The sequence below is a fragment of the Ranitomeya variabilis genome, chromosome 3 (assembly GCF_051348905.1).
Source record: "Ranitomeya variabilis isolate aRanVar5 chromosome 3, aRanVar5.hap1, whole genome shotgun sequence".
Classification (NCBI taxonomy): domain Eukaryota; kingdom Metazoa; phylum Chordata; class Amphibia; order Anura; family Dendrobatidae; genus Ranitomeya; species Ranitomeya variabilis.
In genome coordinates this window covers 444,407,675-444,429,609 of record NC_135234.1, presented here as the reverse complement: position 1 = coordinate 444,429,609, position 21,935 = coordinate 444,407,675, and the positions used below count along the sequence as shown (strand labels likewise).

Here is a 21,935-nt window from a genome sequence, read left to right as displayed (position 1 = left end):
CCTCAAGCCCTACTCAAGCCGTAGTCTAGACTCCAGCAGGCGCATTTTTAATTATCGCTTGAGCCGGGCTAGACGTTATGTGGAGTGTGCCTTTGGGATTTTGACATTGAAATGGCGGATTTTACTAACCTGCATGCAACTGCAACCAGAAAATGTGGACCGTGTTGTGAAGGCGTGCATCTGTCTGCATAATTTTGTGGCGAGACATGAAACCCAGGTGGTAGACCCTGATGATTGTGAGTCGAACCTCATGAGCATTGAATCTACTGCTGTTCGGTCAACAGCACAAATAATGAGGATTCGTGATCAGTTTGCACACTACTTCACACATGAAGGCCATGTTCCATGGCAAGACAGATACGTGTGAAAATATTGTAAAGTCTTCCTGATGTTGTGTAAAAAGTTACCTTATGGCGTGTAAAAAGTTTTTTAACCAGATGTCGTGTTAAAAATTACCTTATGTCGTGTATAAAGTTGTGTTGTGTTAAAAGTTAAAGTCATCCAAGATTATTAAATTTGAAACAGTTTACAACATGTTTATGGGTTTTTCCAACAAACTTTTGGTACACAGGTTTAACATATGATATCCCATAGGGAAGAAAAAAAAGGAAAATAGAAATTCACAACAAAAAACATAACAAAAAAAAAAAAATAGAAAACTTGCAACGTGGTTATTGCACCTGGCTGGGGACATTGAACTGTACTAAAGACTTTGGTACTGCACGGGCGTATTGTCTGCCCAACTATATGATGGACTGCTACTATGTCTATGAGGTTCCACGCTCGTTTCACCCCGGCCTCTATATTGAGGGTTGTAGGCCGGCAAGTCCATTCTTCTAGTTCCCGATGGAGCGGGTTCTTGTGGTCCCACAAATTCCTCTACAAGCTCGTTCAGTCTTTGTCTAAACATAAAGTTTCTATGTGCCGGGATATTTTGGGCAACAGGCACATAGGATAAGAAAAGTAGCTTCCACTCATTAGCAGAGTAGACAGACTCGCGTGCTTGCAGCTCGGTAATTTTGCGCCTCACGTCTTTCAGCTCACTGCGACACATGTCCTCTACCCGTTGGAGTCCATCCACGATAATTGCATCAGCTTCATCTTTTTGGGTTGCTCGCTTGCGTCCACGCTGTGATTGCAACCGGGCACTCACACCTGCAGCAACAGTGCTTCTGTCCGCAGATCGTGGCTCGCTGATGCCAGACACATCTTCAGGTTGTGTTGGTTCCACTGGAGAAGGTTCCAGTTCCTCTGTCGGTCTCGGAGCAGCGGTACTGCATATCGTGCTGTAACTCCCCAAAAAAATTAATATAAATAAAGTAAATTAGTTACCTTTATTAAACAATTTTGTCTCGCACACAGACGTTTTTGTACTTACGAGCGCTGAGACAATGTTTTTTGAAGAAAGAGCAGTTGGTCGTAATGCACATACGGGGTCACCCGTTTACCACTGGATCCACTTGCTGCATTTTGATTGTTCCGGTAGTCACGGACAAAGCGATCGCGGATGGACTTCCAACGGGTATGGACAGCATCGGCTTTAAATTTAAAAAAAAAAAAAAAAATAGTAGACAGATAGTTTGAAGATATAGGAAACATTTTTCATAGTTTGCTAGGATAGTTGAGATATAAATAGTAGATAGATAGTTAAGAAATAGTTTTTAGAAATAGTGTATAGATAGATAGTGTACAGATAGTTCATAATTGAGAGATAGACAACAAGTGGATAGGTTGATAGGATAGAAATTTTTTTTGGGTTTACATTTTCCGATGTTACGTCACCAATATTTACCAATTTTTTTCTTTGAAGTTGTAGACTTCTCCATGTATCGGGGATCAAAGTGACAGATTATTTGATCCCACAACTTCCGGTTTTTCACGATGTCATGGTGGGAGCTGTCGCTCTGGTCCCATATGGAGGGGTTGGCTTCAACAAGGTTGATCAGTGTCTCGTTGTGGATAGTCAATGGCTCTTCGTCAACGACAATCGTTTTTTTTTTGGCCGCTGACTTGGACTAGGTAAACCCAAAAAATTTAGGTTGATAGTTTCAATTTCACTGGATGGCCATATTCATATATACAGAGATAGATAGATACATAGATATAGCAATAGATAGATACATATATATAGATAGATATAGATAGATATAGATAGATATATAGATACATAGATATAGATAGATAGATACATAGATATAGCAATAGATACATAGATATAGATAGATATAGATAGATATATAGATACATAGATATAGATAGATAGATAGATACATAGATATAGATAGATAGATACATAGATAGATACATATTTATAGATAGATACATAGATATTGATAGATAGATAAATAGATAGATACATGGATATAGATATATACATAGATATAGATTGACAAAAATAGATGGAGCGATAGATAGTTGATATTTTACAGGTATAGTAGATAGAAATTGAATAGATAGATTGTTGATAAATATTGGATAGAATATTTCTAATTTGATATTTACCACTGGCAGTTGTGGCGACGACAGACGGCTAGGGACCTTCTTTCTTTTTTGTCCTCCGTGTTGCACCACCTATTGTGTATGTAAAATGTAAAAAAAAAACATTTTAACATTAAATTATGTTAACATTCATTGGATCAATAAATTTATGCCTGAAAAATTCAACATGTGTGCTATGTACCTTTGTTTTTTTAGCATGTTTTTTGGGGGGTGGTCTAGCAGCCTCGGGCTCAGAAGACTCCTATTCACAATAAAACAATAAACAGGATTGTTATGCCTAGCTCAATACAATGGAGTTTCACACAACATTATAGTGTTTTTTTAAAGTGCAAGCCTACCGACTGTGACGAAAAAATCGCAGACACACTGCTGCTGCTGCTGCTGCTGACATCTGTGTCCGACATCTGTGTGCAACAAAGCAACATGTTTAGTACACACACATCCGACGGACATTTTACAGACTCCCATGATGTATACTGAGATATATATATAGAAATGTACTTACATTTCAGGAGAGGTATTGCAACACTCTGTCACGTGCAGTAGTCCTATTGTGGGTGGTATATTCCTCTTAATGGCCGAAATCACATTTCCTGTCACATGACACATGTGACCACCCTCAAACGCTATTAAAACGTGTGGTCCTATTTGGAAATTTTTCATGATTTGCGTCTGACTGCGTTTGCCATAGCCTTCTATGGCAGAATGAACGCTTCCGTTAGTAGTGCGTTAGCTTGACCGGACCCGAGAACGCTGCAAGCCGCGTTGAAGGTCCGTCAGAAAAAAAACGTTATGTGACAAACGCATACCAATTTAGGGATGCGTCACGATGCGTTTTACAATGCAAGTCTATGGGCGCGTTAGTAAGTGCGTTACATTGCGTTTTTACTACTTAAAAACGAGTCCGTTAGACGGACACACCTAGCGCAATGTGAACCCAGCCTAACATACAGTAAACCATCTCATATCCCCCTTTTTTTTGCATATTCCACACTACTAATGTTAGTAGTGTGTATGTGCAAAATTTCAGCGCTGTAGCTGCTGAAATAAAGGGTTAAATTGCGGAAAAAATTGGCGTGGGCTCCCGCGCAATTTTCTCCGCCAGAATGGTAAAGCCAGTGACTGAGGGCAGATATTAATAGCCAGGAGAGGGTCCATGGTTATTGGCCCCCCCGTGGCTAAAAACATCTGCCCCCAGCCACCCCAGAAAAGGCACATCTGGAAGATGCGCCTATTCTGGCACTTGGCCACTCTCTTCCCACTCCCTGTAGCGGTGGGATATGGGGTAATGAAGGGTTAATGCCACCTTGCTATTGTAAGGTGACATTAAGCCAGATTAATAATGGAGAGGCGTCAATGATGACACCTATCCATTATTAATCCAATTGTTGGAAAGGGTTAAAAAACACACACACACATGATTTAAAAGTAGTTTAATGCAATAAACACAGCGGTTGTTGTAATAATTTATTGTTCTCTCAATCCATCAGGAACACCATCGCTTGGAAAAATAATAAACGCACAAGATACATACCCTCCGGTGAACCGTCTCGTCCCACGAAGTAATCCATCTGAAGGGGTTAACTAATATTACAGGCACGAGCTGCGATAAACCACTCGCTCGTGCCTGTAATCCCCGGGTGCTGAAAGGAAAGCAGTGATCTGTACTTACATTCAGTCGCGGTGATGCGCCCTCTGGTGGATGTTCTCATGAACTGCAGCCTGGGAACTTTTTCCCACGCTCCAGGTCATATGAGGACATCCACCAGGGGGCGCATCACCGCGACTGAAGGAAATGTAGGTCAATGACCTACATTTCATTCATTCGCCGGGGATTACAGGCACGGAGCACCGCTGCATTTAGCAGGGCTCGTGCCTGTAATATTAGTTAACCCCTTCAGATGGATTACTTCGTGGGACGAGACGGTTCACCAGAAGGTATGTATCTTGTGCGTTTATTATTTTTCCAAGCGATGGTGTTCCTGATGGATTGCGAGAACAATAAATTATTACAACAACCGCTGTGTTTATTTCATTAAACTACTTTTAAATCATGTGTGTGTGTTTTTTAACCCTTTCCAACAATTGGATTAATAATGGATAGGTGTCATCATTGACGCCTCTCCATTATTAATCTGGCTTAATGTCACCTTACAATAGCAAGGTGGCATTAACCCTTCATTACCCCATATCCCACCGCTACAGGGAGTGGGAAGAGAGTGGCCAAGTGCCAGAATAGGTGCATCTTCCAGATGTGCCTTTTCTGGGGTGGATGGGGGCAGATGTTTTTAGCCACGGGGGGGGGGGCAATAACCATGGACCCTCTCTAGGCTATTAATATCTGCCCTCAGTCACTGGCTTTACCATTCTGGCGGAGAAAATTGCGCGGGAGCCCACGCCAATTTTTTCCGCAATTTAACCCTTTATTTCAGCAGCTACAGCGCTGAAATTTTGCTCATACACACTACTAACATTAGTAGTGTGGAATATGCAAAAAAAAGGGGGATATGAGATGGTTTACTGTATGTAAACCACGTCTCATATCCTGTCGGGTTTGTGCAGGAGAAATGAAAAGCCGGCAATTGAATTACCGACTTTTCACTAACAGCGCTGTGTATTTCTCGCAAGTCACACTGCAGGTCTGTGTGGAATCCGTATTTTTCTCGCCCCCATAGACTTTCATTAGCGATTTTTTTGCGCAATACGCTGACAAACGCAGCATGCTGTGATTTTGTACGGCCGTAGAAAGCCGTATAATACTGAACCGTAATATACGGCTAATAGGAGCAGCCCCATTGAGAATAATTGTGCCGTATGTAATGCGAGTTTTACGGACGTAGTTTCTGCGCTCTTACGTCCGTAAAACTCGCCAGTGTGACGCCGGCCTTAGAATGCATTCCTTCCCCATCTAAGATGGCACCTAGACGTCTGGAATGACGCAGTGTGCAAGCGCCAAATGGGAATGTGACACACATAGAATTACATTGGTTGAAAGCGTCTAGTGACGTAATGAAACACAACCGCATGCGCAATAGAGATTTGAGCACGCCGATCTTAGGAAAGAGGAGTCCTCCATGAGTTTTGTTTTAAACACATCTAAGCACAGCTGCACTTTATTAATAACATTTATTGGATGATAGTCCTGTTTACATTGTGTAATGCATTTTTGCACAAATGGCACTTTATGAAATCGTCACGGTTTAGGAACAGTCACACAATGTTACACATCGCTTCTATGAATATAACACGATATTGTATATTTGTTAAAAATCATTTTTATGTACTTTTTGTAAAGATTATGAGCAATTACTGCATGTATTTAAACTCACTGCTACATATGATTCACTGCTTGAGAAAGGCTCGACAGGAGCCGAAACATCGCCTGCTTGTGGGTCTGAATTAAACCACAAATATTCACTATAAGCAAGGAGTGCTGCCTTTTTTTCTGAATATTATCTACTCTATCTATCTATCTATCTATCTATCTATCTATCTATCTATCTATCTATCTATCTATCTATCTATCTATCATCTATCTCATATCTATCTATTGTAGCATGGCTAAAGGGTGTCTAATCGATGGGAGATGTGTGTCGCATAGATGGCTTGCCGCTGTGATGTAGCCATAGCTACCTATATGTCTGTCAGGACCTGTGGTGATGTCACAACCACATGCCTGATCATGTGATGGGTTCTGGGTGTGGATAGACCTATTAAAGAAAGCCTAATGCTTAACACAGTGGATATGTGGAGGTGCTAGCCTCCAGAGTGAGTGTGGGAATCTGTCATGGTGGACAGAGATCCCTGTGTCCAGGCGGGACACTACAGACAGGAGTCTCTGTGTGTGGAGGAGAAAGCCTCCACAGGACTGAGCCTGAAGGACTGGACATTTGCATTTTCCTTTCCTGAGCTAAAGGCTATTTCTTTTCTGTTTTGCTGTATGGTTTATGGTGCAAATAAACCTGTGAACTTTTAAAGAGAACGTGCCTCCTGTTTCCTCCAACGCACCTGAGCGAGTGAATCCTTACAATTGGTGTTTCAGATGCGGGCAAAGATCCAGGAGCACGTCTTGCAGCACTGGCTGGGCTGAGCCAAGAAGAGTGAACGGTCTTGACAACCGTGAGTAATACAGTACTGATCGGGGTCAGTGAGAACTGCAGTCTGTGGATTAGTGTTGAGCGATACCGTCCGATACTTGAAAGTATCGGTATCGGAAAGTATCGGCCGATACCGGCAAAGTATCGGATCCAATCCGATACCGATACCCGATACCAATACAAGTCAATGGGACTCATGTATCGGACGGTATCCCTGATGGTTCCCAGAGTCTGAAGGAGAGGAAACTCTCCTTCAGGCCCTGGGAACCATATAAATGTGTAAAAGAAAGAATTAAAATAAAAAATATCGCTATACTCACCTGTCCGACGCAGCCGGGACTTCAGCGAGGGAACCGGCAGCGTTGTTTGTTTAAAATTCGCGCTATTACTTGGTTACGTGAATTCCCGGCTTGTGATTGGTCAGGTCGGCCATGTTGCCGGGACGCGGACCAATCACAGCAAGCCGTGACGAAATTACGTCACGGCTTGCTGTGATTGGTCCGCGTCCCGGCAATATGGCCGCCCTGACCAATCACAAGCCGTGACGTCACGGGAGGCTGGACACGCGCTCATTTTAAAATGGGCGCGTGTCCAGCCTCCCGTGACGTCACGGCTTGTGATTGGTTGCGCCGCGGTCAACCAATCACAAGCCGGGAGGCTGGACGCGCTCATTTTAAAATGGGCGCGTGTCCAGCCTCCCGTGACGTCACGGCTTGTGATTGGTTGCGCCGCGGTCAACCAATCACAAGCCGGGAGGCTGGACGCGCTCATTTTAAAATGGGCGCGTGTCCAGCCTCCCGTGACGTCACGGCTTGTGATTGGTCAGGGCGGCCATATTGCCGGGACGCGGACCAATCACAGCAAGCCGTGACGTAATTTCGTCACGGCTTGCTGTGATTGGTCCGCGTCCCGGCAACGTGGCCGACCTGACCAATCACAAGCCGGGAATTCACGTAACCAAGTAATAGCGCGAATTTTAAACAAACAACGCTGCCGGTTCCCTCGCTGAAGTCCCGGCTGCGTCGGACAGGTGAGTATAGCAATATTTTTTATTTTAATTCTCTCTTTTACACATTTTAACATTAATGTTGTTGCGATACCCGATACCCGATACCACAAGAGTATCGGAATCCCGGTATCGGAATTCCGATACAGCAAGTATCGGCCGATACCCGATACTTGCAGCATCGGAATGCTCAACACTACTGTGGATGCCTCTGAGGAGAAGAGGGATCTGGGAACCTGTGTGGCCGCCACCAACAGGTAACGGTCTGGAAGCCGTGTGATACTGACCAGCGTCAGTGGAAAAACTGTTTTTGGGCATTGGTAAAGCCGGGTGTGAAACAGACCGAAGTCTGTGTGCTGTACTGACTGGGGTCAGTGAAAGACTGTTTTTTTTTTTTCTATAAAGCACGTGTGCAGGTGCTTGCTGTGGACCGGCGAGTCCAGGTATTTCTCTTTTTTTTCCCTTCTGTGGTCAGCTTGCTGTGGCTCGGTGGGGTCACGAAATTTGCTGTGGCTCGGTGGGGTCACGAAATTTGCTGTGGCTCGGTGGGGTCATGAAATTTGCTGTGGCTCGGTGGGGTCACGAAGGTGACAAGCGGCTTGCTGTGGATCGGCGGGTCCACGAAGGGGACAAGCGGCTTGCTGTGGATCGGCGGGTCCACGAAGTCTGCGGTAGAGCCTTGTGGAGTGTGGCCGCGGTTGCAGTGGGAGGTTCCGCAGCGGCTGGAGCTGCAGTGGCAGCAGCGGCGGCTTGTGGTCGGCAGCCAGAGGTGCCAGTTGTGTGTGACTGCAGCGGGAGCTGTGGCGGTACCAGCAGGAGCTGGTGAAGTGACATTAAAAAAAAAAAAAAAAGGCATTGCTGGTTTAACCCCTTCCCGACATCGGACGTAATATACCGTCCGATGTCGGGTTCCCTGCTTTGATGTGCGCTCCGGCGGTGAGCGCACATCAAAGTCGCGACATGTCAGCTGTTTTTTACAGCTGACATGTGCGCGCAGTAGCGGCGGGTGAAATCGCGATCACCCGCCGCTATTAACTAGTTAAATGCCGCTGTCAAACGCAGACAGCGGCATTTAACTACCGCATCCGGCCGGGCGGCTGGAAATGAGCGCATCGCCGACCCCCGTCACATGATCGGGGGTCGGCGATGAGTCAGGAAGGTAACCATAGAGGTCCTTGAGACCTCTATGGTTACTGATCGCCGGTGGCTGTGAGCGCCCCCCTGTGGTCGGCGCTCACAGCACACCTGCAATTCTGCTATATAGCAGCGATCTGATGATCGCTGTTATGTAGCAGAGCCGATCGGGCTGTGCCTGCTTCTAGCCTCCCATGGAGGCTATAGAAGCATGGCAAAAGTAAAAAAAAAAAAAAGTAAAAAAAAATGTGAAAAAAATTAAAAAAATATAAAAGTTTAAATCACCCCCCTTTCGCCCCAATCAAAATAAATCAATAAAAAAATATCAAATCTACACATATTTGGTATCGCCGCGTTCAGAATCGCCCGATCTATCAATAAAAAAAAGCATTAACCTGATCGCAAAACGGCGTAACGAGAAAAAAAATCGAAACGCCAGAATTACGTTTTTTTGGTCGCCGCGACATTGCATTAAAATGCAATAACGGGCGATCAAAAGAACGTATCTGCACCGAAATGCTATTATTAAAAACGCCAGCTCGGCACGCAAAAAATAAGCCCTCACCCGACCCCAGATCACGAAAAATGGAGACGCTACGGGTATCGGAAAATGGCGCAATTTTATTTATTTTTTTTTTTTTGCAAAGTTTGGAATTTTTTTTCACCACTTAGGTAAAACATAACCTAGACATGTGAGGTGTCTATGAACTCGTACTGACCTGGAGAATCATAATGGCAGGTCAGTTTTATCATTTAGTGAACCTAGCAAAAAAAACAAACAAAAAACAAGTGTGGGATTGCACTTTTTTTGCAATTTCACCGCACTTGGAATTTTTTTCCCGTTTTCTAGTACACGCCATGTTAAAACCAATGGTGTCATTCAAAAGTACAACTCGTCCCGCAAAAAATAAGCCCTCATATGGCCAAATTGACGGAAAAATAAAAAAGTTATGGCTCTGGGAAGGAGGGGAGTGAAAAACGAAAATGGAAAAACGAAAAATCCCACGGTCATGAAGGGGTTAATGTGTGCAGACTCTTAAAGGGCCAGAGACACATTGGTGTGCTGGGCGAACTGGGGCCTGAGAGTACTGTGGGAAGTCCACGGGGTGTACCCCAGAGTGGGGTGGTGTCACTAAAAGTGGGGTGGAGTCCCAAAACGGAGCGGTGACCCCAAATAATTATGGTTGGCCAAAAAGGGGCTGCATCTCAAAAGGGGGTAGTTGCCCTAAAGGGGGTGGAGGTCCTAAAGGAGAAAATAGCCCACAAGGGGGTGGTGGCCCTAAAAGGGGCAGAGTCCGAAAAGGGGAAAGTGACCCAAAAAGGGGTGGAGCTTTCAAAAGGGGCGGCATTGGTTACCTCAGTAGACATGTCTGGGGAACAGCAATGTTTGTGTTTTGCATATTCTGAGTGCGGCATAGACTTCCCATTTGATGACAGCCCACAGGTGTGTACTGTTGTTACACTGTGAAGGAGTATCTGGACTGCTGGACTCAAAGAGTCAGGTGACTCTGACAGGAACTCCTCTCGTTCTCTGTCTAACCGAGAAAAAGGTCAATGTTCGCTGCATTCATGGGGTCACTGTTAACTATACTGTGGACAGAGTGTTCATTGATATGTCCAAAAATGTAAAGTGCCAAGATGGCGGTATAACACCAGACTTGTTCTACCCTTTTGAGAGGAACCGGGACTTTGTGATCTTTGAAGACATATGGGAAGTTGACGCAGTGTGGGGTTGTTCAGAGGAGAGACGCAATGGTCATATTGAAGCCCCACTACAGCAGCAGGCTGTGGGGATTCCTGGTAATGGGATGTGTAAAGAGGAAGTAGCGCCACCTAATGTCAATAGTCCAGAGTTACGGGTGACTGGAAGAAAGTGTGGGTCTGACACCTGTTTAAATGGGATATTGCTGTTCCAGGATGACAGAGTGAGAGGGGGTGACTCCTGTTCAGACTGTGACTCAAGCGCAAAGGGAAAAGAGTGCAGTAAGGAGGAGCCGAGTAAAAATCACAAATCTTCATCTCGTCGTCGGGGCCGCAGAAAGGCGGGACTGGTTACACCCTCTGAGAAGAGAGGTGATGAGGAAGAGACAGGGTCAGGTACAGATCAGGTTACTGTCCTTGATGAGGAGGTCAATTTATCTCTGACAAACCCTAGCACTGAGATAGTTAGTGACGGGCTGGGGTTAGAACAGACCTGTAGTAGACCCACATCTGCAATGCCTGGTAAAAGTGAAGTGGCTCAGTATGATGAAGTACCTGATGCGGAAGAAATGGAGAACTCGGAGGTTGCCAAGAGTCCAGAGGTACCAAAGAGTAAACAGACAGAGAGCCCTGGAGAGACCATAGAGCTGGATGCAGAAACAGCTGGAACTCTGAAGAGGCAGAGTCTGGGTGGACAAGAGAGCCCTTCTGAAAATCTACATGTGCTGGCCAAAAAAGAGCAGGACCATAACATAGAGCTGCTTAGAGAAACAGTCGAACGAGAAAGGGTCCTGAGTAGTGTTGAGCATTCCGATACCGCAAGTATCGGGTATCGGCCGATACTTGCGGTATCGGAATTCCGATACCGAGATCCGATACTTTTGTGGTATCGGGAATCGGTATCGGGATTAATATCAATGTGTAAAATAAAGAATTAAAATAAAAAATAGGGATATACTCACCTCTCCGGCGGCCCCTGGACTTTACCGCCGTAACCGGGAGCCGCTTGAAGGGCCTTAGATGACGTCACTGCGCTCTGATTGGTCCGTAGCGGTCGCGTGACCGCTATGCGACCAATCACAAAGCCGTGACGTCACCTAAGGTATTTCAAGCGCTTGAAATACCTTAGAAGACGTCCGCAGCTTCTGATTGGTCGCGTAGCGGTCGCGTGACCGCTACGCGACCAATCACAAAGCCGTGACGTCACCTAAGGTATTTCAAGCGCTTGAAAGACCTTAGGTGACGTCACGGCTTTGTGATTGGTCGCGCAGCGGTCACGCGACCGCTACGGACCAATCAGAGCGCAGTGACGTCATCTAAGGCCCTTCAACCGCACATTCTTAGGTACAACGGCTCCCGGTTACGGCGGTAAAGTCCAGGGGCCGCCGGAGAGGTGAGTATATCCCTATTTTTTTATTTTAATTCTTTATTTTACACATTGATATGGATCCCAGGGCCTGAAGGAGAGTTTCCTCTCCTTCAGACCCTGGGAACCATACAGGATACCGTCCGATACTTGAGTCCCATTGACTTGTATTGGTATCGGGTATCGGTATCGGATTAGATCCGATACTTTGCCGGTATCGGCCGATACTTTCCGATACCGATACTTTCAAGTATCGGACGGTATCGCTCAACACTAGTCCTGAGGCAAGCAAGTGATCACAAAGTGGGTAACCTAGAGAAGGAGGTCGTTGAACTCAGAGGTCACCTATCAGCGTGTCAGGCCATGAATAGGGCCATATTGAAAGATATGGATGTGCTCAGAATGGCTCAAGAAAAGCATCAGCAGGAGCTTCTCCAGAGAGAGGAGGAACGTCGCTGCCTGGCAGAGGAGTTGCCAATGCCCATCTTGGCGAAGGCTCAAGCGGAAGAAAAGACTGAGGAAGAGTTCGTGCTAAAACCGGAACAAGAGTCACCCGGTCGTGACAGACGTTTTGGTGGAAAGATCAGAGGCAAAAAGGGAGCCATCTGTCTATGAAGAGAGTGAGACCCCGCTCTTCAAGACCATGATTGATGTACCTGAAGAGGTGCAAGAAGCCTGTACCGGAGAAGGTGTGCATGAGGCCTTCAGAAAAGCAGTGGAAGCATGTAGTGTGCACTGGGCACCAGAGACTAAACAGTTGGTGATACTGTCGACTATGGAAGTCACAGTGAAGCGGGTGGCTATCCTGAGGGATATGCACCTACACTGCCTCCGTACAAAGCAGAAGATCATTTTGAAGAATGATGAAGCCATTCGACGTTTGGAGCGTGAAAGGAAAGCTCTTAGTCGGCTGGGCTTATTGGAAGACACAGTCCAAGTACCCAAAGTTCTTGTGGAGAAAGTCATTGGGGAAACTTGGGAGAGTGATGCAGGAGATGGTGGATAAATCCGGTCTGAAGAGACTAAGGATACCGGCTGATGAAGAGGTCCAGGTCATGGATGAAGATGGGATGGTTCCGTTCCTGGTTGTCGGATCCAGAGAGAGTATTAGGAATATCCGCATGCTCCTGGAATATCGCATGGCATACCTAAGGGAGGTAGAGCAGCTGAGACTTGAGAGACTGCAAGTTAATAAACAGCTGCCAGAGAGGCGAAGAACTTTGCGTAAGACCGGAAGTCCTCAAGCTGAAGCTAACAGAGGACATAGAGAAAAGTGGATGGATTCCTCTCCAGGCAATAAAGACCATTGGAGAAGGTGGCCTGATGAAACAGGTAGAAGCAGTGGTGCCTCAGTCAGCTCAGGGTTAAGTGACCTAAGCAGGAGATTCTGTAGCAGACGAGAGGACAAGGGTTCAATAACAGGCTCTGACTTAGACAGACGGTTTGACTGTCAGGGACGACTGAGAGGGGTCTCTAGTCGGTTAAGGACAAGTGCCAAGCCCCACGGCTTTAGGCAGAGGGGGGAGGTATGTAGCATGGCTAAAGGGTGTCTAATCGACGGGAGATATGTGTCACATAGATGGCTTGCCGCTGTGATGTAACCATAGCTACCTATATGTGTCAGGACCTGTGGTGAGGTCACAACCACATGTCTGATCATGTGATGGGTTCTGGGTGTGGTTAGACCTATTAAAGAAAGCCTAATGCTTAACACAGTGGATATGTGTGGAGGTGCTAGCCTCCAGAGTGAGTGTGGGAATCTGTCATGGTGGACAGAGATCCCTGTGTCCAGGCGGGACACTACAGACAGGAGTCTGTGTGTGGAGGAGAAAGCCTCCACAGGACTGAGCCTGAAGGACTGGACATTTGCATTTTCCTTTCCTGAGCTAAAGGCTATTTCTTTTCTGTTTTGCTTTATGGTGCAAATAAACCTGTGAACTTTTAAAGAGAACGTGCCTCCTGTTTCCTCCAACGCACCTGAGCGAGTGAATCCTTACACTATCTATCTCATATCTATCTATCTCATATCTATCTATCTATCTATCTATCTATCTATCTATCTATCCCATATCTATCTATCTATGTATCCCATATCTATCTATCCCATGTCTATCTCTATCTATCTATCTATCTATCTATCTATCTATCTATCTATCTATCTATCTATCCCACATCTATCTATTTATAAATATATATATTATGAATTTATGTATTTATCAGACATCACACTACACACACCACATACAAACTGATCATTATAGACATCACACAACATACAACACATACAAACTGATCATTATAGACATCACACAACATACAACACATACAAACTGATCATTACAGACATCACACAACATACAACACATACAAACTGATCATTATAGACATCACAGTGCACGCAACACATAAGCCAACATAAAAGCACATAATTTTTTTTTTTCTTATAGTCTTCTGATTCTGATGCTCGATCCAGAGGTCCTCAGAGCGGCTCCCAGGGTCGTTGGCGTGCGAGTCAGGCTGGCGGTCATCGGGTAGGCATTTTTTTTTTTTTTTTTTTTTTTTTTAATAAAACTTTATGTTGTTTTGAGTCTAATGTCTTTGTTTTTTGTCTTTTTTAACAGGCTTCACAGCATGCTCCTGACTCGGACGGTGAGGAGGCCAGGCTATCGACCTCCTCATCAATCTGATCCGAGAGAGGGAGCCGCTGTGGAACATGGGTGACAGCCGCCACGCTGATGTAATTGTGACCCTGTCGGCTCTGGGAGCAAGTCTGCCAACAGCTTGTAGACAACTGGGAGGACCTCGATGTTCGGGCCCAGAATCAAACACGTAAGTATACACAGTTCAGTTATGTTGCTGGATGTAAAGTGTTGTATAGTGACCAATTTGTGCTTTCACTTTTCAGGCGAGAGAATTGTCAAGCGGTGGCGGTCAGTCAGGGATCGCTTCAAGAAGGAGTTCAACAAAGAGATGCGGGCCCCGAGTAGATCTGGTGGACGCAGGAGCAAGTATAAATATGCAAGGGCCCTGTCGTTCCTCAGGTCAACGATGGTGAGCCGAAGGTAAATATTACCCACCCCATTTAATAACAAATGTTTACATGTCTAACCCTTTTTTTTTGTTTCAGCCAGGGCCATGCAATATCAATATATTAATTATATATTTTTTTTCTCTTTGTTCCACAGCACCGTTGGCAGCACTCGGGAGCCTGCAGAGTTGAACTCTTCTGGGGCGATCCCTCAGGAGTCCGCCACCGAGGGACACTTCGACAGTCCTGGCCCCTCACATCCTTCCCTCACATCTGATCTAGTACACCTGTGGGTTCTGGGCGGCAGCGCCAGAGGGGTCAGGTACAGAGCTATGCTATGCGCCCGAGTTCTTGCATCTGAATGCATCCTTCCAGAACTGTCTGAAACTTTTGTCGGAGCAAATGGCCCCAGGTTTTAATTTGATAAACAAAAGTCTTCTTGAGTTGCAGTCACGTCTGGAAGGATGCATTCAGATGCAAGTCAATCACTGAACCACACATTTTTCCAGTCGGTACTCGAGCGTATGGATAACCTATCTCCTGATCAGCAGATGCAAGTAATACGATCGTGCCAGTCTGCTCTAGCGCTTGCTACCTCCCAAGCCACCACATCTGCCCCCCCTCCCGCACCTGCCCCCCCTGCAGCCACTGTCTCCCCCTCCAGCCAGTACCAGCATCCTGCCCTATACCAACATCCCGCCCCATACCAGTTCCCACCAACATCATCCATGCCTCCTCTCCCTTCCCACTACCACCAGTCTCCTTCACCCATCATGCCACTACAACCCTCTTCTCCACCCATCACCTCTTCTGCCTCCCAATCCACCCACTCCACCCCTCCAACCTTCCAAATTCCCAATACTACTCCCGGTTTCATGTCCACCCATTCTATTTCTTTCTCCACCCCCAAACCTGTTTTACCTACTGATCCTTCACCATCACATTCCTCTCTCCACACTCTCACTGTCGAAGTGTCCCAATCTGACAGCTCCTCCAGCAATATCACCACCCCAAACTTTTTAAATTTATAATTTTTTATTTTTTTAAAAATGTGGTTAATAAAACAGTTTATTGTTTAAAAATGTTGTCATTTATTTATAAGGTTTATAAGGTTAAATACGTTGGGTAAAACAAGGTTTAATAATGTGGTTAAAGGTTAAATACTTTGGGTACAACCCAAACAGGGACACAACTTGGGTAAAAGAAGGTGAAATACTTTGGGTACAACCCAAACAGGTACACAACTTGGGTAAAAGAAGGTGAAATACTTTGGGTACAACCCAAACAGGTACACAACTTGGGTAAAAGAAGGTTAAAAACTTTGGGTACAACCAAAACAGGTACACAACTTGGGTAAAAGAAGGTTAAATACTTTGGGTACAACCCAAACGGGTACACAACTTTGGGTAAAATAAGGTAAAATAATTTTGGTTGCAAGGTCCAAGACACATTGTTCAAACTCTCTCATCTTGCCAGTCTACTCTTCCTTCAGGTGAAATAAAGTATTCTGCAAATTTGTCCCTCATTTGGGAAACTGACACAGAAGTTCGAAACGTAATGTTGTGATAATCAGCCAAGGTGGTTTCTTCAGAGTGGTCTTCAATGGAAATATGTTCCTTGTATATCACAAAATTGTGCAGGACAACACACGCTTTCACCACCTCATCAACAGTGTCAGTCTTCAAGTTTATAGCTGTCAATAGAACTCGCCATTTGGCGGTCAGAATCCCAAAAGCACACTCCACCATTCTCTGTGCTCGTGTGAGGCTGTAATTAATAATTCTTTTAGTTTGCGTTAATCTGCTACTAGAGTAGGGTTTCAGGGGTGTTCCTGCAGTTGAAAGGCTTCATCCCAAACACAAACAAATGGCATTGGTGGCCCAGAAGTTTGAGGCAGTGGTATTGGGGGGGGGGGGTGGAATTGGAAGGTGTTTCCATAGAGATGACGGCCCATATCAGACAATTTGAAAACTTGGGAATCATTGGAGCCGCCATACGCCCCAATATCCACCACTATAAATTTGTATTTCGCGTCTGCGATGGCCATCAGCACAATGGAGAAGTATTTTTTATAGTTAAAATATTCCTAGTCAGATCCAGCCGGTTTCACGATGCGGATATGTTTCCCGTCCACAGCACGAAAGCAATTGGGAAACTGATAAAGTTGCTGGAATTTATCAGCTATGTCCAACCAACTGTCCATTGTTGGATGTGGTATAAATTCGCCGTGCAAAGAGTTCCACAATGCACGGCAGGTGTGCTTGACAATTCCCGATATGGTGGAAATTCCCATCCGAAATTGAAAATGTAGTGACGAAAAGGATTTTCCAGTTACAAGGAATCTGAATAAAAGCAAGACAAAAATTATTACAAAATACCAGCAATAACATTACGGCTATAATGCAACTTTAACTGTATGAAATACACTAAAAATTATTCTAAAAAATACCAGCAACAACATTAAAGTTAAGTGTGCTTTACAGGGGGAGATACAATAAAAATGGCTTACCGAAGTCATCTATACAGTATAATACACCCCATAGTCCTCTGTATAGTATAATGCATCCCATAGTCTATACAGCATATTGCACTCCATAGTCATCTATACAGTATAATGCACTCCATAGTCCATACAACATAATAATATATTGTGCATACAGCATAATGCACCCCATAGTTTATACAGTACAATGCACCCATAGTCCTCTGTATAGTATAATGCACCCCATAGTCTATACAGCATAATACACCCAATATGTTATACAGTATAATGCACCCCATAGTCATCCACATAGTATAAAGCATCCCATAGTCCATACAGTATAGTGCACCCCATAGTCCATACAATATAATTCAACCTATAGTCCTAAAAGCAATGTCAGAATTCCTTTTTTTTATTTTTACAATTTCTCCTCACTTGGAATTGTTTTAAGTTTTCCTGTACACTATGTGGTGAAATGAATGGTGTCATTCAAAAGTGCAACTTGTCCTCCACAACACAAGCCCTCATATGGCTATGTGGACAGAAAAATAAAAAAGTCCTGAGTTTGGGAAAAATGGAGAAAGAACAAAGAGGCAAAAATGAAAATTGACCTTGCCGCTAAGGGGGTTCAATAATGACTTTACAGGGAGCAAGAAAGCAGATGACAATTATTCTCTTACTCCATACACAATGGACGATCTAGTGAACATGTTACACATCACACTTCTCTCATCACGACTTTAGTGTCATCATTATTACATGCGGCTTTCACTGCTGCCATTTCCCAATCATCAGTTAATAAATGGAATAACATGACAACTTCCTCAAATAACACTAATTGGAATAAAGAGGAAAACTGCAAATATAGATATAAAAGTAATACACTGTATCTCCTTATTCATTATTAGAATGCGCTTTCCCTTTAAATTTTGCGCCGCGTGCCTCAACCGTCAACCAATAGCATCGCAGGATTTGAACTCAAAGAAAGAAAAAAACCGTCAGTTGGTGCCAGTCTGCGATAGCTCTATTAGAGATAAGACAGGCTCCTTATTGATTCCCAGAAGCGACACTTTTTGGATTTATACCCGGATCATTACCTGCTGATTGGGAGACAACCGCCACCGGCCGCTCTACAGAGGTGAGAATCATTGTGTGATGAATAAACTGCCGCTTTATGTCATTCCAGATACTAACAGTTGGGATCTATACTGAAAGCAATCACATATACAAAAGCAAATGATTTCACCATAAATCCCAGATATAGATAACGGGGTGATTATGGATAAATGGGATAACATTTGGTGACTTTGAATAAATATTTAAAATGTGGATAATGATGTGTAAATATTAATCTGAAAAACACGGGGCCACATATTTCTCCTATGACAGATTATATATTTTTGCTTTTTTAAAGCACCACTACAGCGGGTTTTTACTGCACCGCGGGAGTGGTGCTTTTTATGTAATTCTCCTGGCCCTTGTCTCATACTCACCTGTCGCCCCTTCATCCTTTTCCAGTGTTGCTCCTATCAGTCTCCGGTGAATTGTGACCGGCCATCAGCTCCAGTGATTCATGGAGCGGCGCAGACGTCACTTTTCAATACCTCTCTATAAGAGCCTCGTTCTAGCTCTCATAGATTTGCATTAAACTCTTGTTACGTAACTTCTCACTTGCGGCTAGTCAGAAGTTACGGGCACAAGATGGCACCAAGTATAAGAATGTGGGCAGGGGGCTTACATTAAAAGTGCCACTCCAGCAGTACAAACAAAACAAAATGCTGGAGTGGTGCTTTAAGTAGAAAATAGGGTTTGTTTTCTTAGCTACAGCGCCACTTCTGTCAATGGGTCATGTTGGGTATTACAACTCAGCACCAATCAAGTCAATAAAGCTGCAATACTGCAACCCATGTAATGCAGGCTGTGGTAGCTTGGTTTTGGGTTACACATTCGGTTGGTAGTATTACTCTACTAGAGATCCTATAGACAGAGCCATGCTCTGCATATTCAGGTTTTTCCTTTTTCTGTATGTTTCCAGGAAGAAGAGTAGAGATGGCCATGAGGAAGCGGAAGAGAGAACTGATCGCCCAGTATGAAGAGGAGTGGTAAGTAGATGAGGTTACATCACTGCAGTCATCACAATCCATACACTTACAGCGGCAAATCCATAGTGACCATTACACATCACCACTACACATATTTATACCATTTACAGCACAAAACTAATGTCAGATCCCCATGAGGAGAACACCCATCAGGATGTAAGTGAATTATGTGTAGCCATAGTGCGACCATGTGCATGAGGCCTAATACTATATTATCTACCTCTTCTACCATAGTGCACTGTCTGCCACCCAGGAAGAAGCCAAGAGGAGGAAGACAGAAGATGACATCCCCCAGCCAGAAGAGCGGGCAGCTTTCGCCGCACTCCTTGGTAAGACTCATTGCACATTACAAGGTTTCCAGATATAAAGTATTAGATTATATGGCATGTATTTTTATATTAATCTATTTTATGTGTATAATGGTAGAGAAACATGTAGGGAAGTGTTCTCCCTCAGCCTCCTATAATTATACCTAGTATGATGCAGCAGACAGGAGCGGTCACTATGTGGTGAGCAGTGTTGTGGTTTTGGTTTCACCTCAATAGTGATGGCATATCTTTAGGACAATTCTTCAGTATCTGATCAGTGGGTGTCGGGCGCCAAATCTCCACCAATCTGATATTCATGAGTTATTGTAAGGATAATCCATCATTAATGAAGAGCTCTACAACCCCAATAATTTAACATTAATAGCAATAAAAAGGTTTTCATTACAAAGTTCATAGTGAAATATTTCTATTTTCTCATTTTTGTAGAAGAAGAATACATCAGACGTTTTCTAGCCAGGGACAGCTGTCTTAAGATTTCGGACAAGGTATTATTGTAGTGAAGGATAAGAAATCACCCAGATTTGAGAAGATCCATCATAGGGAAATAAAGGGCTTATTCTTATGTAATAGTGGCCAGATATTACCAAACATAGGAATATACAGCTATATATGTTCTGTATTATATATACCCTCTACCTCTGCTTCTCATCCCTCTAGTATCTCCTCGCTATGGTCGTCACTTACTTCAGGAGAGCAGGACTACGATCTTCAGAATATGGAATCTTCTTCTTTCCAGCTCTGTGAGTCTCTTTTATTATTACACATTTATGTCTATAAATAACTTTATTTTATTGTAAAACCAAAATATCTTTTCTACCACTCATATAAATACACGATAATTGTATTTGTTGCTATATTTCTGTATTTTCTTCTGAAGTGGATTCTAATTTATTTGGATTCATTTTTCGTCCATCCAGGTTTTTAGCCAACCAGTTTGAAGAGGATGTGCCATATCAACGGAAGATCTACCGCTGGGCCCTCGGATGGACATGGAGCATGAAGAAGGACCGACTTCTACAGTTCCGCAATGTTCTTCTCACCAGGATGGAATTTCGGGCTTGGGTGGATCGGGCCACCTGTGATCTGGTTAGCAATATAAACAATAATAATATAAAGCTGATCTGTAAATAGATATCACAATATAAACAGTATACATAAATAAATCCCTTAGACCTGATGGGGTGGTTGTACTTACTTTGAAAAGCCATGTCAAAATGGTCTTGTAATCCTTATGTTAGGTAGAGCATTTTATGAATGCAGCCATAGCTGGACTCATGAAATGCTTGTTTTAATGTCAAGGAAGAAAACTTTAATAAGTAATTATGCAGTCATTCTGCCATGGCTTTTCAGTCATCACATCAATATCATCAGGTCTAAAATATATGTAAATTGAATTATGATTAATGGTGATATATTCCCTTTAAACTCTGATTCTAATCATGTATTTCATTCTAGATCATGGCACAAGACCCTGACCACTGGGCATGGAAGAGAGACAGGAATATCCATCACAGCTGGGCAATTCGTTGGTTCAGGAGGAATAATGCCCTACCCTGCTCTCTCTGTAACATCGTTCCATGCAAGAAGGAGGAAGATGCGAATATCTAATGCCTGGAAGAGGAGCTGCTGGACCCACAAGGAGATGAACATGGCTGGAAGAGGAACATAGCTGCTGGACCTGGAAGGAGAAGAACATAGCTGGAAGAGGAACATAGCTGCTGGACCTGGAAGGAGAAGAACATAGCTGGAAGGGAATCTTAGCTGCTGGTCCTATAAGAAGAACAGCTAGAAGACGTGACAGATGAAGAAGTGGAGACAGGAGAGAAGTATTCTTAAAGGGAAGTTGTCACCCCCAAGGCATTTTTAACTAAAAGAGCCACCTTGTGCAGCACTAATGCTGCATTCTGTCAAGGTGGCTCTTTTAGTTGGGGTTCCTTTCAATGCTGTAATATCCGTTTTTATAATTTGTCCCTCATACCTGTAGTTCGTCCGGGGGAATGTCTTTTTCCCCCTGGACACAAACGCCTCCCAGCCATCACTCAATAATCCGTGCGCCGGGGCCGCCTCCACTTCCTTCATTAACGTCCCTGGCGCCTGCGCTGTAAGTTCCCATCGTGTGATGGGAGTCGAAGGGCAGCGCAAACTGCGCATGCCCGAAAAAAGTCTTACAGCTCAGGTGCCAGGGACATTA

At 44.2% G+C, this 21,935-nt stretch overlaps 2 protein-coding genes and 1 long non-coding RNA gene across 3 annotated transcripts; 1 reads left to right on the top strand and 2 right to left on the bottom strand.

Moving 5' to 3' along the window:
* Positions 1-703: 703 nt before the first annotated feature.
* LOC143816285 (uncharacterized) lies at positions 704-1,980 on the bottom strand. The gene is made up of 3 exons (XM_077296483.1): positions 1,793-1,980; positions 1,379-1,538; positions 704-1,286 (listed from the first exon to the last, which is right to left on the bottom strand). Exons 1-3 carry the CDS (start codon positions 1,824-1,826, stop codon positions 704-706), a joined length of 777 nt encoding a protein of 258 aa, XP_077152598.1. The 5' UTR covers positions 1,827-1,980.
* A 427-nt stretch (positions 1,981-2,407) lies between these two features.
* Positions 2,408-3,440, bottom strand: LOC143818295 (uncharacterized). The gene is made up of 3 exons (XR_013224446.1): positions 2,838-3,440; positions 2,681-2,740; positions 2,408-2,571 (listed from the first exon to the last, which is right to left on the bottom strand). It is a non-coding gene; the product is annotated as an uncharacterized LOC143818295 (long non-coding RNA).
* A 15,911-nt stretch (positions 3,441-19,351) lies between these two features.
* LOC143818294 (speedy protein 1-B-like) lies at positions 19,352-21,587 on the top strand. The gene is made up of 6 exons (XM_077299645.1): positions 19,352-19,415; positions 19,650-19,744; positions 20,171-20,229; positions 20,402-20,484; positions 20,662-20,830; positions 21,200-21,587. Exons 1-6 carry the CDS (start codon positions 19,363-19,365, stop codon positions 21,350-21,352), a joined length of 612 nt encoding a protein of 203 aa, XP_077155760.1. The 5' UTR covers positions 19,352-19,362; the 3' UTR covers positions 21,353-21,587.
* The last annotated feature ends 348 nt before the right edge of the window (positions 21,588-21,935 follow it).

What these genes read in the sequence shown, in the direction of transcription:
- LOC143816285 (XM_077296483.1), bottom strand. Translation starts at nt 1,826, where the DNA reads ATGGAGAAGTCTACAACTTCAAAGAAAAAAATTG. An exon ending in AACTTCAAAGAAAAAAATTG is followed by an intron (nt 1,539 to 1,792) that starts GTAAATATTGGT and finishes TTAAATTTAAAG; the next exon opens with CCGATGCTGTCCATACCCGT. An exon ending in AAAACATTGTCTCAGCGCTC is followed by an intron (nt 1,287 to 1,378) that starts GTAAGTACAAAA and finishes GGGGAGTTACAG; the next exon opens with CACGATATGCAGTACCGCTG.
- LOC143818294 (XM_077299645.1), top strand. Translation starts at nt 19,363, where the DNA reads ATGGCCATGAGGAAGCGGAAGAGAGAACTGATCGCCCAGTATGAAGAG. An exon ending in AGCTTTCGCCGCACTCCTTG is followed by an intron (nt 19,745 to 20,170) that starts GTAAGACTCATT and finishes TCATTTTTGTAG; the next exon opens with AAGAAGAATACATCAGACGT. An exon ending in GTCTTAAGATTTCGGACAAG is followed by an intron (nt 20,230 to 20,401) that starts GTATTATTGTAG and finishes TCATCCCTCTAG; the next exon opens with TATCTCCTCGCTATGGTCGT.